We start from the raw sequence: 19,094 nt of genomic DNA on the forward strand, positions 1-19,094 counted from the left end.
TTATTCATGGTTGGGACAGTTGTCTGGGAACAAAACAAATACAAAAGGTGAAAAAAGGAAGAACCAATCACGACCATTTCCCAAAGTTTGTAAGAATTTCTTCTATTTTTTAATTTAAATTTTTTCAAAAATATTTTAGAGAGAGAGCAAGGAGGAAGAGGATGAGAGGGTGAGGCAGAAGTATGACATCCGATGCAGAGCTCCAACCACAACCCAGAAGTGATGACCTGAGCCATAATCAAGAATCCGAAGCTTCACCACCCAAGCCACCCAGGTGCCCCATGATTTCTTCTTTTCAATAGTAGGTTTTATACAAGATCATTCATGAAAGAGAAAGGTGAAATTGAGTTTTTTTTTTTCCTGAGCAGAGCTATGTATCGAGTGAAGGATAGATTCAAGAAAATATATATCGGGAGTCACATTACCAGTATCGCCTAAGTATATAATATTTTCTTCTGGAATACCCTTTTCTCTACTCAGCTTCTTGAACTTTGCAATGTCCTCCTCATTAACATGAGCTCCTCTGCCTGGAAATCAGCATGCATAAAGTGGAAAATGCCCATTAGAAACCCCAAGAATTTCTAAATACAGAAGGAGAATCACTTATGGGGAAATCTAGTCCTTCATGGAGTCTCAAACAATGACCATATATTGCCCTTGTGGCAATGTCAGCTGCCTGACTTGGTGGGTAAGAGCCGTGAAACCCTGTCCAACTGCACAGCCGTGCACTGTCCAGCATCAGCAGCAGGACTCCAGGGACGCAGTAGGAACTCCATGAATCTTGGACCCAATCCAGCAAGAAATCCAATCGACTGCACCTCGGCCTGTGCCTCAGAATCTAGATCTGACATGCACGTTGCTTCTGGACCCAAAGCAATTGGAAGGACCGTTCTCACCCTCTAGACCAATAGCAGCCGTGTCTCCCATGGTAATGGGATGTAATGGTAATGTCTCCCGTATGGGAGACAGCTTCGTTGGTTTGTTTGTTTTTTCATTAAAACCACAGTTCTAAGATGCCTATTTCCCAATTGACACCTACTGTCCCAGAGGCCACGGCACCCATCTCAGTGAGTGTGTAGTCAAGACTTGAAATTTGTTGACCTGTTAGGAAACTATTTCTAATAAACTCAATTTCTTTTAATTTTCAATTTTAATAATTGTGACTTGTTGTTAAATGTCTGGTGATTTAAGAGCTCCCACAGCTACCAGCCCTTGTTTCCACATTTGTGTTTTAGAATAATTGCAGGATCCTTGACGTAGGGCACCTTGAGACTTAGGTTTTTTGCAGATTAATTAGTAATGTGCATATGTACTGACTTTCTCAATGAAAATGCCAACAGTGGATGTGTTGTATGGCCACGACAATTGTCAGCCGTAATACATACCCATCAAAAAAGCCACTTTTGTGATTTTCCCTTTGCTATCCACATTGACATCATAGCCTATGTGGGCATTTGGGGTCATATCAATAATTCGGAAATAATTGCCACCATTATCTGTAAGAGACAAAAATATATATGTATAGTCTAGACAAAATTTATATATTGCATTGGTTAATTTATTGAGATTGGCTTTCCCAAGGTGTAGTTAGCATACTGTCACCACATTCTTGTATTGGTGTCTACGTCCCCTCAACAGCTCAGTGAACGTGACAATCATATCAAGGAGCATAGGGGGCACATTGCCTTCGTGCAATTAAATATTTCACACGTGCACTAAGCCATTTCACACCTCCCCGTGTTGCTAAAATGTTTTCTAGTTACAATGTGAGACAACTCTCTCTAGTTATATTATCTGGTTACAATGCCTAGTTCCCCAAGACCTGTTTCTCTCCCTTAAATTCGCCATGTCCAAATCTAGGTTAAAAAGGGTTACAAAGTGGAGAAAATTAAACAAGAGAACATTGATGATTCAGGCAAATGGAAAGGTCATGTGAGAGTAAAGAAAGTGACAATGTTATTTAAAAAGACACTGGTAATAAAACGCTTGTACTTACATTCACCCTTGATAAGATTGTCTCGTCCTATTGATGCCCCAACAGAGTTTTCAACGCACTCTCCGTCAACCCTTAAAAACAAAAAATCTTCAAGTGGATGGATGAAAACCAACTTTGTTCCGTGGTTAACATTTTCTTTGTTTCAATCCTACAAGGCCCTGCATGAGGCATCACCGAGTGCCTATACACAGTGTGATATTGGAAAGAAAAGAAACAGGTTTTCCAGGATCAAATATCACCTCACAAGGATGTCTTTGTCTACCTACTGGTCTGATATAGAGACGCATACAGGAATAGATGAATATATGTGATACACATTTGTTATATATGGAAACTTTTTGTACATTACATACAGCAATTATATATATGTCACATACATAAGAAACCTTTTTTAATGTCTCTGTGAGTATATATGACGAAAACGTATATTGGAAAAATCGAAGAATGCATACAGGACAAATAATAAAAGAGGAAACAATCCAACTAAAATGCGGCAATTTCTTGAGCAGATATGTCACAGAAGATGGCCACAGGAAACCGTGGTTCGAGCAAGTGTCCTTAGGGACCTGCAAAGTAAAACCACAGTGACATCCTATTTCCCTTTCACAGCACTGGATAAAATCACAGACAATGTCAATAGGAGGGTTGAGAAAGACCATGTTGCCATTGAATATCTGCTTTATTACGGGCGATAATCCAAAAGGCGCTGTCAGTTAGCAAACAGTTTAAGTTTCCTGTGGTTAAGGTGCCCCTGTACTGTGATGCAGCAGTTGCACACAACCCAAGAGAACTGCATTCCGCGTCAACCCAAACATTCCCGCACAGCTATTCCTATCAGACTGATTCAAAATAACCCCAAAGTGGAAAAATTATCCACTTGCACACTGTTATTTGTACGAAGTACAAGTACTTTCACTTGGTACCCACGGACACACTGTTACTGTACGGAGTACTTTCACTTGGCAATGGCAAAAATTACCGTGTATGGGGAGCTGAGGCGAAAAATATTAAAAACCCCATGGGCAGCAAAGAGAGCAGGAGGAAAGAAAAAGCAGGGTGTGTGCTTCCTCTGTGTGAAGTTCTGGAGCAGCGGGCAAAAAGCACGTCAGGTGTTCTCTGCATGGCCGCATGGGTGGACAGTTAATGCAGTGGGAAGAAGGAGGCTTTAAGCGCAAATAGAAATGTTTCACGTGTTGCCTCAAAACGTCGGTACGTGCCCACATATGTGAGAAATGAGTGAACTATCCTTCACGTGCAAGCCCGGAATCATGTGTACACTGCGCTTCAGGAAGCCTTGCAGAAGCAGAGGCTACACGCAGTCACAAAATGCAGACGGACACAAAAACTGTAAACAGGACCAAAAAGATGATAAGGTGTTTGTTAAATAAATAAATAAATACATAAATACATAAATAAATACATAAATAAATCCTAACAGATTTATCTTTTGGAATAGGGTCTGTTTAATTTGATTATCTGCATATATGACCTATAACCAACCGTGTTGTATATTGTAGACAATCCTTTATGTATCTGTTGAGACAGGATGTGTGCGTGATTTGATTTTCTGCATATGTGACATAGACACCCAGGGTCCTATGTATTATCATAATCAATTCGACAACCACCTAACATTGCACACGTTATTATACTCATTATGTATCATATACAGCAGATTCTTCCATCACTAACTTTGGGAAGCCTTCGAGTATTATTAATGGAATGCAGGCTCTACTGCAGGCGTGTATATAATTATTACAGATTGTTAAACAAAATTACATGTCTTATACGTCATCAGTTACATGTGTACTTTTATAACTGCATCCCTCCAAACATAACCCTCTTATTGTAATGTCTTAATGCTCATCCTTTTCGGTTTTTCATTCCTCACAGTCTGTCTCTACTGTGTGTGACATCTTGGAGCCCACTTACAGCTTTACAACTGCGATCCTCAGACACGGACTTCATTCCGTTCCTTCTAAGGCATGGTTTTTGATATATATCATTAGAAACATCATCCTCCCTTTTATTCCCGTGTCTCCCCCAACCTGACAGACGAATAACTTTCTCTCCTTATTTTCAAGCCTTTCCTGGCATCAGTCCTCCAGCCAGTAGGTTTGCCCAGGCATGCAATACTTCCTTCACATCTTGTTTTCTGCTTGAGTCCCCCTCCGCCTTGCAAACTTTCCTGTTTCTCTATACTGCCTCCTTTTTGAACTCCTAAGCTAGCACCGGTCAGCAGCGCAGTTCTATCAGGATTGAAAGGACAGCAAACAGTAAAAAGTAAGACTTAACTCTCCACCTCCAAGGTAAATACAGGTTTTAATCTTATGGGCGGTGGATCTGTTTGCAAGATGTGGTGGTTCTGGACGCTCTCCATTTCTTTGAATTAAGTGATCCCTCTTGCTTCATTGTATACTTCTCGGGACCTTCTGAGGAAACTTAAACGTTGGGATGAAATGATTGGTATTTGCAGATGGAGTCGTCAAAGTATGTGCTTACGGTTACCTCCAATGTACCAGTAACTTTCAAGGATGTGTGTCCATGTCTGAGACAGAGTCACAGAGAGAAATGTGTGCAGGTGCTCAAATTTTCTCGTTGATTTCAGGCCCTTTCCATTGATCTGGGTGCCAACGTCTGTCCCCTTGCTCCTTTGTTTGAACATCCCAGTCCACCTTCAGAAGCACCCTACACCTGCCCTGTGCCAGTGTTCTTTGAACTCACCGCATGCAGTCGTTGGCCTTTTTTGGCTGCTCTCATTCCACCCCGTCTTCACTCTCATGTATAGTGTTGAGACTAGTTTACAGATCTCTATCGGGCTCTGTTTTGACCAATGAAGCTCAACAAGAACAAAGAAGTTTCCTCATCTTCTCTTAGTTTTCTGAGTTCTTAATACATGCCTACAGTAGAGTGGTCTCTTAATGAATAACTTGAAGCAACAAAGGCTCTGGTGAATTTAGCAATGTAATAATGATTAAAAATTACTACTTGTGAGTTTTTAGGGTAGACTGTTAAAGCCAAAGTCAGGAACCCTATGGTCACAGAAGCATGAGAACCATGTCTTTAAACAACAAGGTGTACTAACTTGATAAAGAACTCAGACCATCACACCCTTTCACTCCTGACATTTCACTGCAAACCTGGAATCAGATGCCCCCTGAGGGCCAAGCATTGACAGGCAATTTTAGTCTATGTTATTTTTACTTACTTGACATAAAAATTGAATGACATTTTGAGTCTTGGTATGTCCACATTGATACCTCTCATATAAATCCTAAACGGGCCATTCTCGCCAATCTTGTCAAGGTTGTTGGATGATACGTACAACGTCTTCCATGGTCCTGAAACCTAAAAGCAAAGTTCCCATCAGTAACTTTCCTCAGTTTCTTTTCATTTTCTCCAACATCGGCCATCATGGCTCTCCTTTCTCTTTTGCATCAGCACAGAGTATCTTTACTGAACAACACACAATTTATATAATACTGGGAAAACCCAAGCCAATAGCAAAACCACAAATCGACGTATTCCTAAAATAGCATAACCATGCTTATCGACTGCAAGGCCTCCACCCCAACAGCTCATTGGCTGATGCACATTCTCTCTTATACTACAGGAGAAATGTAGAAATGTGCAATTACTAGACCACAGGGAACACATCCAGTAGAAATATGTAAAGACACGATTAACAGAGGCATTCTGAGTTTCAAGTAGACGGCTAACGTTGGAGTACATACATTTGGATATACATATAAACTCCCCTCCCCACAGAAACCAGACACACGTACACACACATAAAGACCACCTTATCAGCTCAGCGTGTTCACAATACCTGTGTCAGTACATTAGGAAGGGGTAGCTGGGCATCAGAAGCCAAAACGAGTGCAAGACACAACAGTAGGATCTTCATGTCTCCAGCACCTCTCGATTCCTCCTCTGCAGAAGCTCAGAGTTGGGTTACCTGTTGACGAGATTCTCAGTTTTCATCACTTTATATACTATATGTCTATGGATGTGGCAATGTTTGACTTCTTGTCATTCTTCACACGAGATCATTGTGCAACCCTGAACATAAACATCCTGGTTGGCTGCGATGTATCCCAAGGATGTCTCAGACCCGGGACATATTGTACCTCTTTCCTGTATCTCTAGAAACGACATTTAGAAGCTCCTCCGCCTCGAGTCTTGTTTGGCTCAAGCCTGCATATCTCCTGTCACGTGGATACATTTCTCAGTCAGTCTTGGAAAAACCAAACATCACCATCACTTTTTCTTGAATGAGTTTCAGGGAGATGACCTTCCTGCCCCAGCACAACTGCTCCCTATTACTTGGGGAAAGATGGGGAGACCTACATGTGGGCATTGGCATGTGTAAACACATAAATGTAAATGCAAAGATGCAAATATGCAGACATCTGGTCGCCCTGTCTTTCCAAGTCACTGAAGTGCGTGAGCTGGGGGTGACACCACCGTGGTGTTTTTTTAGTGACCAAGGTGTGCAGTATCCTGAGCATGTCTGTCCCTCTGAACTTATAATGAACATCAGGTAATTATGTATCTATGGAAAGCACGTAGGAAAGTGCTTAGTTTGGAGAAATGAGGTCTTACCTTGTCCTTAACACCTTTTAATAAAACCAGGGAATCGGTCGATAAAACACGAGTCTTTTAGGAAACTCTTACCATGGTCAGTTTACTCAACATTGAACGAACTTGCCCCTCATCCTTACAGGTTATTGAAATGAAATAAGAAAAAAATCAAATAAGATAAGAAAACAACATGGATCTTGCAATCCTCTGCTCACATTTAGTCATTTATGGAATATGATGAGTGGGCTGTGGGGTAAGAATTGGTCAGTCATGGAATAGGATATTTTTAAAAGTAGATTCCAGCTCAAATTATGCCCCCAAGTATCTTCAAGGTGATTGGAAGAGCTAAGGACAAAAAACAAAATGATAATAAATCTTAGAGGAATGCACATGTGCAACTTTGGGCTTCTTTAGAGACATTTCTCTCACTTTAAAACCACAAGCCATAAAACCTAATAAAAGTATTTAGATTACTTTTTAGAGATTATTTATTTATCTATTCACGTGAGACACAGAGGTAGAGAAATAAGCAGAGGGAAACGCAGGCCCCTTCTGTGAGCCCGATACAAGACTTCTCCCAGGACCCTGGGATCATGCCCTGAACCAATGGCAGATGGTCAATCACTGAGCCACCCAGGTGCCCTTAGATTAAATTCTGGTATTGCAAAGATACCTTAAATCATGTTATACTGAACCAGAGACTAAAAGAAGATACTTCCTTGTACTATTTTTTTTAAATTTATTTCCTCAACTTATGAAATCCTACACGTGGGTTATTCTGACATGACACGTGTTTGCCCTCGAACGTGTTCATGCCGTAACTGGAAGCCTGTGCCTCCCACTCCTCTTCTCCCGTTTTGCACATCCCCCAACCCCTCCTCTCAGGCAACCACCAGTTTGGTTGCTGTGTTTATGGGCCTTTTCTTGCTTTGGGTTTGTTTGTTCATACATTTCTATTTTAGATTCTGGGAAGAAAACAAGAGGTAATGAAAAGGGAGGTTTGCTGGGGGTTGTGGTGACTGGGTGAAGGGCACTGAGGGGGGCACTTGAGATGAGCACTGGGTGATATGCTATATGTTGACAAATTGAGCTCCAAAAAAATCAATCAATTAAATAATAATAAATTTAAAAAATAAAATGAAACTGTCTGATATGTGTCCTTCTCTGACTTATTTCACTTAGCGTAATACCCTCTCCCTCCATCCACACTGTTGCAAATGGCAAGATCGCACTCTTTCTTACGTGTAAACTTAAGTGTCCCCTTTTCCCCTTAAGGGGACAAACTTACAAGAGTACGATTGCTAGAATATATAATATGTTTTGGCTTAAATACCCAGAAACTGCTAGATTAATCTTCAGAGTGGCTGTTTCAGTTTAGATTTCTACCCGGGTTGATGCTTGTTCACCGGGTTTAAATGTTATCGGTATTTGTTGTTTTAGTCATTCTACTAGGTGTGTAGTGGTGATTGGCCTATCTCCTACAGCATTTGTATTGATGAAATGTATATTGGAGTAATTTGCCCCCTTTCTGATTGCGTTTTCTTGGTTGTTTACCTATTGTTGAGTTTAGAGAATTCTTTACACACTCAGGATACATGTCCTTGTCACTGTGGGATGGGCAAATATTTTCTAAAGCCTGTTGCTTATAGTACTTTTTTTTTTTTTTTTTTGCTGGATCATTTGAGGAATCTATTTTAAATTGTCATTTTTTGGCGTTGATTCTGCAATCTCTTTGAATGACTTCTGTCCTAAGGTTTTCCTCCACATTTCCTTAGAAAAAGTGATGCAGGGGATCCCTGGGTGACTCAGCGGTTTAGTGCCTGCCTATGGCCCAGGCATGATCCTGGGGTTCGAGGATCAAGTCCCATGTCAGGCTCCCAGCCTGGAGCCTGCTTTTCCCTCTGCCTGTGTCTCTGCCTCTGTGTGTGTGTGTGTTTGTGAATAAATAAATAAAATCTTTTTAAAAATGTGATGTAATTTTGCTTGACTACCATATTTATGATCTATATGGAGTTTATTGTGTTTTACCCTGAAAAACAATTTAGGTGAAACACAGTTCACATATAATATTAGTTTCAGATGTACTGCATGCGAATTCAAAACTCGTAAAGACGATGAAACTGACTTGACTTTTCCATAAGGTGTAAGGTTTGCATTCAGATGTAATGTTTTTCTCCAATCCCTCTATCTGAATTTGTTGAAAAGTCTGTTATTTTTTCCTTTAATCGCTTTCTCTGTAACACTTGGGTATATTTCTGTGAGCGTATTGTTAGATTTCCTCTTCTATCCATTGATGTGTAGGCCTATTTACCACAATAGCATATTCTACTACTTGGTGTAGCTTTACAGAAAAGTCTAAGCATAGGTTGCATGAGTCCTCCAACTTCATCCTTCCTTTTCAGCATTGCTCTCTATCTAGTCTAGATCTTTGGCTTCCTCTATAAAGTGTAAGATAAACTTGTCTCGATGAGCCAAAGTCACTGCTGACAATTCCACAGAAGACTACTTGTGTGGAATCTAAACAGCCATTTGATGAGGAAATAGCTCTACTATTTTGAGTCTTCCAGTCCACTGAACATGAGAGGACTCTCCTTTTCTTTGGGGCTTCATTGAATTCTTTCATCAGGATTTTGTTATTTTCAGCATACGCTCCTCGTTCGTGGTTTGATAGCCAGGTTCTTATGTCGTTTATCCTTTCAGACAAATGTGAAAGGTCCTGTGTTTGGTTGTCGATCTTAAGTGATAAATTATTGCATTCTAGTGATATTGCCCCGTCGGAAAATATGGCTTCTGCAGCCCGCGTATTCCTCAGTTGATTGACCCCCACACCAGTTGTTAAGTAATGAAACTTTTTAAAACATCTTCCTCTTCTTCAGCTGATGCAGATTTACACTGTTCCAAACCCACCTAACTTTGAGCAGGACTTGCCCTCAAGCTAAGCAGTTGCTTAATGAGAGCAAAGTTCCCCGTTGCATGATTGTAGGCATATGACAGGGGGTGGGCTCCAGCCCTCTCCTAGCTCCTCACGAGGTCTCATAGTGAAATTTGCAAGAATTGTGCAACCCCACTGTCTACTACAGCTATTATTGAAACCAAGGTCTAAACTTACATCCAAATAAACCATTTTAATGTCAGGAAGCCATACACAACAAAAACATACCATCTCTTAGTAAAAAGAAACAACAAGAGAGGTACCATTGAGGCGGTTGAATAGCATCGCACACGAATTTCTTTTTTTTTTTTAAAGAATTTATTTATATTCATGAGAGACACAGAGACAGAGGCAGAGACACAGGCAGAGGGAGAAGCAGGTTCCATGTAGGGAGCCCAACGTGGGACAAAATCCTGGGTCTCCGGGATCTTGCCCTGGGCTGAAGGTGGCACTAAACCGCTGAGTCACCCGGGCTGCCCTGCACATGAATTTCTATCATCATATTCCAACTAGATCCCCTTGCTGCATATTCATACTTTAAAACTACCTTCCCGACCAACCTGAGAACACAACATTGTACGTTGCTTTCCATAGAAATAAAACATTTAGGCATTTGCCCAAGACTTTTACAGCATTGGTGTTTGAATATTATTGGCAGTTAGTTTAAAGGATGCATATAGAATTCTGTCCCGATGCCCTCTCTGACTTGAACCAAGCCCACTTGGTTGACATCATTTTGTTAAATGTTTTCTGTGATTATTAATTTCCAGACCATCCGTGGTGACAACCACCCGTTCCTTATTAATATTAGTCTCACACACATATCTTCATGAAAAAGTGAAAGAAACTAGGTAAAAAAAAACAAACAAACAGATTCTGGCTTTTATTTTTACCAGATTTCTGTAATTATGTATAATTTTTACACTTAATATTCATGCATATGTATATATGCACATACACACACACGATGATATATAGGTATGTGTGGTATAGTTCACAGTTTTTTAAACACATTATTGCCCGGGCTCACCTTTCAACATGCCCACGAGGTTGAGGATTGATTGATCTACTTCACTCTCCAGCATTTCCAGACACAATCTTGTAACCAGAGTCAGAACTCCAAATGCATACACTGTTTTATTCAAGAAGCACAAATGAAACATTGCCCTTGACATGTTTGTGACTTCCAACAGAAGCCATGATAATCTTCTTTACTGATGCTTTCGACATGTGTAAACTACAGCCCATTTGGAGGCTATGCCTCTGTACGTAAAAACACTATTTATTGTTTAAATATTGTTTATATCTAATTTTATGTTCCTGGGCCTGGAGTAGATCTCTGAACTCTGGCTCAACCATCAGAACAAGTTTTGCATCCAGACTGCTAATCTCTTCAATGCTGAACACCTGTGTGTCACAGATAGCTGATCAACGAGTTTGCCTATTGCAGTCGGAATGGCCATTCCTTACACATCGCAGTGTCCACTGCTCTGGGAAGCTGAACGGAACGGCACACCTTAGATCTCAAGTACGAGGTTAGCAGCCTCCCAACTGAGCCCTCAGTCTGACTGTTTCTGCAAGTATCACATCGACTTCATGACCCTAGGCATTGACCAGGTCTCAGCTGCTGCCCCACCTTGGATGACTGACAATCTTATTGTAAAGAAATATCAGTTCTTCTCATCAGGATCATAGGTGATGGTGTTGTGAGAGTCGCATTTCCCCTGGATTATGACTCATGTTGTGCAGGACAGTCTCAGTATAAATCTCAGTGATGGGCACCTATGCCCGTCCCTTGAGGTGGATTAGATGCATCTAGGGAACATTTTCTTGACCAGATTGCCTCATCCCTATAAGTAAATATATCCTTCAGAATTTCCTCTTTCTCCTGATGGGTTAGATCTCTTTCTCCCTCTCTTCATGACACCACTATAGCACTTTAGTCCTAATGTAAACTGTCCCTGATGGGATATTGATCCTATCATGGCCATACATTCCTGGATAGTTATATTGAAAGTGGATATTTGGGTATTTATAAATAAGTGACTATCTCCACAAAAACACAGATACAGAACACATGTTTAGTCAATTTATTTAATCACATGAAATCCAGTAACACCCAATAGGCATGAATGGTAGCGAGAGAGATGAAATGGCAAAAGGAAACATGTTTATGAAGAAAGAGAGATGATGCCGAGTAGAAATAAGGAGTGCTTTCTTCCTACTGTTGATCTGATTCCATGAGGAAGACGACACGTGACACAGCTAGAGGGAGGGAAACAGGACAGAAGGTTCAAGTGAGTTGACCATATAATAGCCTACGACAGTGGGCCTCAAGGAGTATAATGTCAAGGGTTCAAGTTAACCCAGCACACATGGTCCGAGGAAACTTCAGACGCTCCATCCCTACAATATAGGAAGAACCACGAGAATTTTTTTGTGGATATACATTGGATGGGACCTTTCATGATGAAGATCCCTGCCAGGACCTGGACAATTTCAGAATGCATGCTCATGGAGATGGCCCATCAAAAATGATTTTACAGGATCTTTGAAGGACTCACACTCTGCTCTTCCAATTCCAAAAGCTCTGTGGCTTCAAGATGTTATATGTCGCTTGGAAGCTAATGTCCCCAATTGCTCTTGTATCCTCCATTGCTTCCCAAGAGCAGTGACACAGGGCGGCCTTTGGGGCTATACCATCATCGTGGTTTGTGGCTCACCTGACTTTAGAAAGTTCAAAAATCACCTTGTAAGGAAATCACCTTCTGCAGGAGAATATGCCTTAAAGGCATGTGGTACACCGCATGGGTAGAGGCTCTCCAACTTTTTTCGGTCATCCCTGCCAACTTCTGTCTCCACTGCTTGTCTCTGAATGACTATCATTGGCATGACCCTGCATGATGCTGCATTGACCCTGTAACTGCTTTTTAACATCCATCACACCATCTGATATGCAACCTCAACAGACTCAAGGTAAACAGTATGAGCTCTTGTAATGGAAAATGTTCTCTACGGAAAACGATTGGGTTAGTTGACATAGCAGTACTCACGACAGGTCATTGTTACTTACAATATTTAGGGGGAATTGGTGTTACTGTTGTTATTCATGGTTGGGACAGTTGTCTGGGAACAAAACAAATACAAAAGGTGAAAAAAGGAAGAACCAATCACGACCATTTCCCAATGTTTGTAAGAATTTCTTCTATTTTTTAATTTAAATTTTTTCAAAAATATTTTAGAGGGAGAGCAAGGAGGAAGAGGATGAGAGGGTGAGGCAGAAGTATGACATCCGATGCAGAGCTCCAACCACAACCCAGAAGTGATGACCTGAGCCATAATCAAGAATCGGAAGCTTCACCACCCAAGCCACCCAGGTGCCCCATGATTTCTTCTTTTCAGTAGTAGGTTTTATACAAGATCATTCATGAAAGAGAAAGGTGAAATTGAGGTTTTTTTTTTTTTCCCTGAGCAGAGCTATGTATCGAGTGAAGGATAGATTCAAGAAAATAAATATCGGGAGTCACATTACCAGTATTGCCTAAGTATATAATATTTTCTTCTGGAATACCCTTTTCTCTACTCAGCTTCTTGAACTTTGCAATGTCCTCCTCATTAACATGAGCTCCTCTGCCTGGAAATCAGCATGCATAAAGTGGAAAATGCCCATTAGAAACCCCAAGAATTTCTAAATACAGAAGGAGAATCACTTATGGGGAAATCTAGTCCTTCATGGAGTCTCAAACAATGACCATATATTGCCCTTGTGGCAATGTCAGCTGCCTGACTTGGTGGGTAAGAGCCGTGAAACCCTGTCCAACTGCACAGCCGTGCACTGTCCAGCATCAGCAGCAGGACTCCAGGGACGCAGTAGGAACTCCATGAATCTTGGACCCAATCCAGCAAGAAATCCAATCGACTGCACCTCGGCCTGTGCCCCAGAATCTAGATCTGACATGCACGTTGCTTCTGGACCCAAAGCAACTGCAAGGACAGTTCTCACCCTCCGACCAATAGCAGCCGTGTCACCCATGATAATGGGAGACAGCTTAGTTGGCTTGTTTGTTTTTCATTAAAACCACAGTTCTCAGATGCCTGTTTCCAAATTGACACCTACTGTCCCAGAGGCCACAGCACCCATCTCAGGGCTTGTGTGTGGTTATACACAGGCAAAAGAGTCAGTATCACAACAATGCATTGGGAGGATTAAATGTGGTGAAGGTTTATTTGAGAAGCTTCAGCTGCAAGGCTGAAGAGTGTATGAGAAGAATGGTCATAAATCGCAGGAATTGGGGTCAACCTGACACTAGTCGAGACTTGATATTTGTTGACCTGCTAGAAAGTATTTCTAATAAAACTCAATTTCGTTTAATTTTCAATTTTAACAATTGCGACTTGTCTTTAAATGTATGGTGGTTTAAGAGCTCCCACAGCAACCAGCCCTTGTTTCCACATTTGTGTTTTAGAATAATTCCAGGATCCTTGACACAATGCACCTATAGACGTAGGGTTTGTTCGCAGGATAATCAATAATGTTCATAGGTATTGATTTTCTCAATGAAAATGCCGACAGTGAATGCGTTATATGGGCACGACAATCGTCGGGACGTAATACATACCAACCAAGGAAGCTAATTTTGTGATTCTCCCTTTGTCATCCACATTGACAATATAGCCTATGAGAGCATTTGGGGTCACATCAAGAATTTGATGATAATTGCCACCAGCATCTGTAGGAGACAAAAATATGTATGTATAGTCAAGTAAAGTTTATATATATATATTTATTTATTTATATATAGACGTTGCCTTGGTTAATTTGTTGAGGATTGGCTTTCCCAAGGTGTAGTTAGCATATTGTCACAACATTCTTGTATTGCTTTCTGCGACGCCTCAACAGCTCAGTGAACATTGATGTTGCTTATGACAATGACATCAAGGAGGGTAACTGCCTTCGTGCAATTAAATATTTCATACGTGCACTTAACCATTTCACACTCCCCAGTCCTGCTAAAATGTTTTCTAGTTACAATTTCAAACAAAAGTTTCTAGTTACAGTTTCTGGTTACAAGTCCTAGTTCTCCAAGGCCTGTTACAGTAAGTCCAGGTCATTCTGTTTCTCTCCCTTGTTAAATTTGCCATTTAGGTTTAACCTGAATCTAGGTTAAGAAGGGTTACAAAATGGAGAAAATTAAAGAAGAGAACATTGATGATTCAGGCAATGGAAAGATCATATAAGAGTAAGGAGAGTGACAATGTTATTTAAAGACACTGGTAATAAAGGTTACTGACAAATAGGTGTGGTGCAGAAGGGCAGGCATATAGTTCGCTTGATTGACGTATAGTTTACTTATTTGTCTGTTATCTATTGTTATCTCAGACGAGGGCTGTAATTAGAGATTGACACACTTCAATTTTGATCGCCTATTTAGACATCCAGCCGCTAAAAATCGGAAGTTCGCTTAGGATCCTTGGGAAGAGCTTAGGCATCTAAGCTTCACACACGCTGAGCTTATGAAGAAATGTGGCTGCTGTTTGAAATCACTCTGATTTCCTTGGATTCTAAGTTAATCTCCCATACATGGAATCGATAAGAGGTTTTAAGATTATGGTTTAAAATGTATTCCGTTGAGCAAAACGACGTCGATACGTAAACTCAGGATAGGCCTGTTCGCTTTAGTTCCTAAGGTCATTTTAAGTGATCTGGAAACATTTTCCTTCACTTGAGAACCTTATGAAGTGAACATCCTAAGCACACCATGAATAATACTCAGAACTGGAAGGGGCCACTGGTGTCCCGTGTTTGACCTGTCTGCGCACCATTAAATAAAGTGCTCAGAAGATTTAGGAACATGTGCACAGTCTTACTTCAAAACATTGCTCGAACTAGAATTCAGGTAGACAGAGTTCTGGAAAGAAGTCGGGAATCCCATTGCAACCTTATTATATCAACGAACGCTTGTACTTACAATGAGCATTGATAAGATTGTCTTGTCCTATTGATGCCTCAACAGACTTTTCAACACATTCTCCGTCAACCCTTAAAAACAAAAACAAAAAAATCTTCAAGTGGATGGATGAAAACAAACTTGGGTCCATGGTTAACATTTTCTTTCTTTCCACCCCCCAAGGCCCTCTTTGAGGCATCACTGAGTGCCTATACACAGTGTGACATTGGAAAGACAAGAAATAGGTTTTCCAGGATCAAATATCACTTCGCAAGGATGTCTTTGTCTACACATAGAGTCAGATAAGTAGGTCTGAAGACCAGCAGCAGATTCAAAACAGGCCATATGAAAGCCAATTAAACATGAAATTTAAATATTACGAAAGAAGAAAAAACAAAGCTGACTTTTTCTACAAATACAAATCAATTACATGTTGCCTGGCAACAGTCAGTAGATGCACACATATGTGCAAACTGAGTGAACAATCCTTCACGTGGATGCCCGTAATCACATGTATGCTACGCTTCAGGAAACCTCCTTGCAGAGCAGAGGCTACATGCAAAGTCAACTAAATGCAGACAGACACAAAAATGTAAACAAGACCAAGAAGATGATATGGTGTTCTTAAAATAAATAAATAAATAAACAAACAAACAAATAAATAAATCCTAACAGGTTTATATCTTGGAATAGGGTCTGTTTAATTTGCTTATCCGTATATATGACCTAAAACCAACCATACTGTATATTGTAGACAATCCTTTATGTATCTGTTGAGACAGGATGTGTGCGTGATTTGATTTTCTGTATATGTGACATAGACACCCAGGGTCCTATGTATTATCATAATCAATTCGACAACCACCTAACATTGCACACGTTATTGTAATCATTATGTATTTTATATAGCAGATTTATCCATTACTAACTTTGGGAAGCCTTAAGGTATTATTAATGGAATGCTGGCTCTACTTCAGGCATGCATATAATTATTACAGATTATTATACATTATAATTATAAACATGCTTTATACGTCATCAGTCATATGTGTACATTTATAAATGGATCTCTCCAAAAATAAACCTCTTGTTTAACTGTCTGAATCTTCATCCTTTTTGATTTTGTTTTTGTTTTTACTGTCACCTTTTTGAACTCCTAAGGGAGCATTGGTCAACAGCCCAGATCTATCTGGAATCAAAGGACAGCAAACAGTAAAAAGTAACAGTTAACTCTCCACCTCCAAGGTAAATACAGGTTTTAATCTTATGGGCGGTAGATCTGTTTGCAAGATTTGGTGCTTCTGGACACTCTCCACTTATTTGCATTAAATGATCCCTCTTGCTTCATCGTATACTTCTCGGGACCTTCTGACGAAACTTAAATGTTGGTATGGAAATGATTGCTATTTGCAGATGGACTCATCAAAGTATGTGCTTACGGTTACCTCCAATGTAGCAATAAATTTCAAGGATGTGTGTCCATGTCTGAGACAGAGACACAGAGAGAGATGTGTGCAGGTGCTCAAATTTTCTCATTGATTTCAGGCCCTTTCCATTGATCTGGGTGCCAACGTCTGTCCCCTTGCTCCTTCTTTGTTTGAACATCCCAGTCCACCTTCAGAAGCACCCTACACCTGCCCTGTGCCAGTGTTCTTTGAACTCACCGCATGCAGTCGTTGGCCTTTTTTGGCTGCTCTCATTCCACCCCGTCTTCACTCTCATGTATAGTGTTGATACTAGTTTACAATCCCTATCGGGCTCTATTTTGACCAAGGAAACTCAAAAAGAACAAATAAGTTTCCTCATCTTCTCTTAGTTTTCTGAGTTTTGTTTTTTTTTTTGTTGTTGTTCTTGTATTTTTTTTGTTTTTGTTTTCTGAGTTCTTAATAAAGTGCCTAAGTATAGTGGTCTCTTTATGAATAACTTGAAGCAACAGAGGCTCTGGTGAATTTAGCAATGTAACAATGATTCAAAATTACTACTTGTAGGGCAGCCCTGGTGGCGCAGCGGTTTAGCACTGCCTGCAGTTGGGGTGTGATCCTGGAGACCTGGGATCCAGGCCCATGTCGGGCTTCCTGCGTCGAGCCTGCTTCTCCCTCTGCCTGTGTCTGTGCCTCTGTCTGTGTATCTCTCATGAGTAAATAAATAAATCTTTAAAAAAAAATTACTACTTGTGAGTTTCTAGGGTAGACAATCTTAAAGCCAAAGGCAGGAACCCTATGATCACAGAAGCATGAGAACCATGTCTTTAAACAACAAGGTGTACTAACTTAATAAAGAACTCAGACCATCACAGGCTTTCACATCTTGACATTTCACTGCAAACATGGAATCAGATGCCCCCTGAGGACCAAGCATTTACAGGCAGTTTTAGTCTATTTTTTTTTTTTACGTACTTGACAAAAAAACTGAATAAGATTTTGAGTCTTGGTATGTCCACATTGATACGTCTGATATAAATCCTGAACGGGCCATTCTCCGCAATCTTGTCAAGGTTGTTGGATGATACATACAAGGTCTTCCATGGTCCTGAAACCTAAAAGCAAAGTTCCCATCAATAACTTTCCTCAGTTTCTTTTCATTTTCTCCAACATTGGCCTTCATGGCTCTCCTTTCTCTTTTGCATCAGCACAGAGCTGACTTTATTGAGCGACACAGGGTTTATAAAATACTGGGAAATCCCAAGCCAACAGCAAAACTGCAAATCAACATATTCCTAAAATAGCATAACCATTCTTAGCAACTGCAAGGCCTCCACCCCAACAGCTCATTTGGGTGATGCACATTCTCTCTTATACTACAGGAGAAATGTAGAAATGTGCTATTACTAGACCATAGGAGACATGTCCAGGAGAAATTTGTAAGGACAGAGGTAATTAACAGAGGCATTCTGAGTTTCCAAGTAGACGGCTAACCTTGGATTACATACATTTGGATATGCATATTAAAGTCCACTCCCCACGGAAACCAAACACACATACACATCAAGCTCCCCACATGGAACCCATTTCTCCCTCGGCCAATCTCTCTCTCTCTCTCTCTCTCTCTCAAAAATAAAGAAATAAAATCCTAAAAAAAAAAAAAAAAAAAAAAAAGACCACCTTGTCAGCTCAGCGTGTACACAATACCTGTGTCAGTACATTAGGAAGGAGTAGCTGGGCATCAGAAGCCAAAACGAGTGCAAGACACAACAGTAGGATCTTCATGTCTCCGGCACCTCTCATTGCCTCCTCTGGAGACACTCAGAGTTGGGTTACCTGTTGATGAGATTCTCAGTTTTCATCGCTTTATATACTATCTGTCTATGGATGTGGCAATGTTTGTTTGTCATCTTCACACGAGATCATTGTGCAACACTGAACATAAACATCCTGGTTGGCAGCGATGTATCCCAAAGACCTCTCAGACCCGGGACATGTAACTCCTCTCTCCTGTATCTCTAGGAATGACATTCAGAAGCTCCTCTGCCTCTAGTCTTGTTTGGCTCAAGCCTGCATATCTCCTGTCACGTGGATACATTTCTTAGTCAGTCTTGGAAAAACCAAACATCACCTTCATTTTTTGTTGGATGAGTTTCATGGAGATGATCTTCCTGCCCCAGGACAACTCCCTATTCCTTGGGGAACGATGGTGA

General features: G+C 40.6%; 2 protein-coding genes across 2 annotated transcripts; both read right to left on the reverse strand.

Moving 5' to 3' along the window:
• Positions 1-5,903, reverse strand: LOC140628121 (odorant-binding protein-like). Its single transcript, XM_072817095.1, has 6 exons — positions 5,826-5,903; positions 5,205-5,344; positions 1,997-2,067; positions 1,386-1,496; positions 426-527; positions 1-23 (listed from the first exon to the last, which is right to left on the reverse strand). Exons 1-6 carry the CDS (start codon positions 5,901-5,903, stop codon positions 1-3), a joined length of 525 nt encoding a protein of 174 aa, XP_072673196.1.
• A 6,712-nt stretch (positions 5,904-12,615) lies between these two features.
• Positions 12,616-18,724, reverse strand: LOC140628729 (odorant-binding protein-like). The gene is made up of 6 exons (XM_072818226.1): positions 18,589-18,724; positions 17,857-17,996; positions 15,482-15,552; positions 14,132-14,242; positions 13,045-13,146; positions 12,616-12,638 (listed from the first exon to the last, which is right to left on the reverse strand). The coding sequence occupies exons 1-6, from the start codon at positions 18,682-18,684 to the stop codon at positions 12,616-12,618; spliced, it is 543 nt and encodes a 180-aa protein (XP_072674327.1). The 5' UTR covers positions 18,685-18,724.
• Positions 18,725-19,094: the final 370 nt, after the last annotated feature.

Source organism: Canis lupus, chromosome X (assembly GCF_048164855.1).
Source record: "Canis lupus baileyi chromosome X, mCanLup2.hap1, whole genome shotgun sequence".
Taxonomy (NCBI): Eukaryota; Metazoa; Chordata; class Mammalia; order Carnivora; family Canidae; genus Canis; species Canis lupus.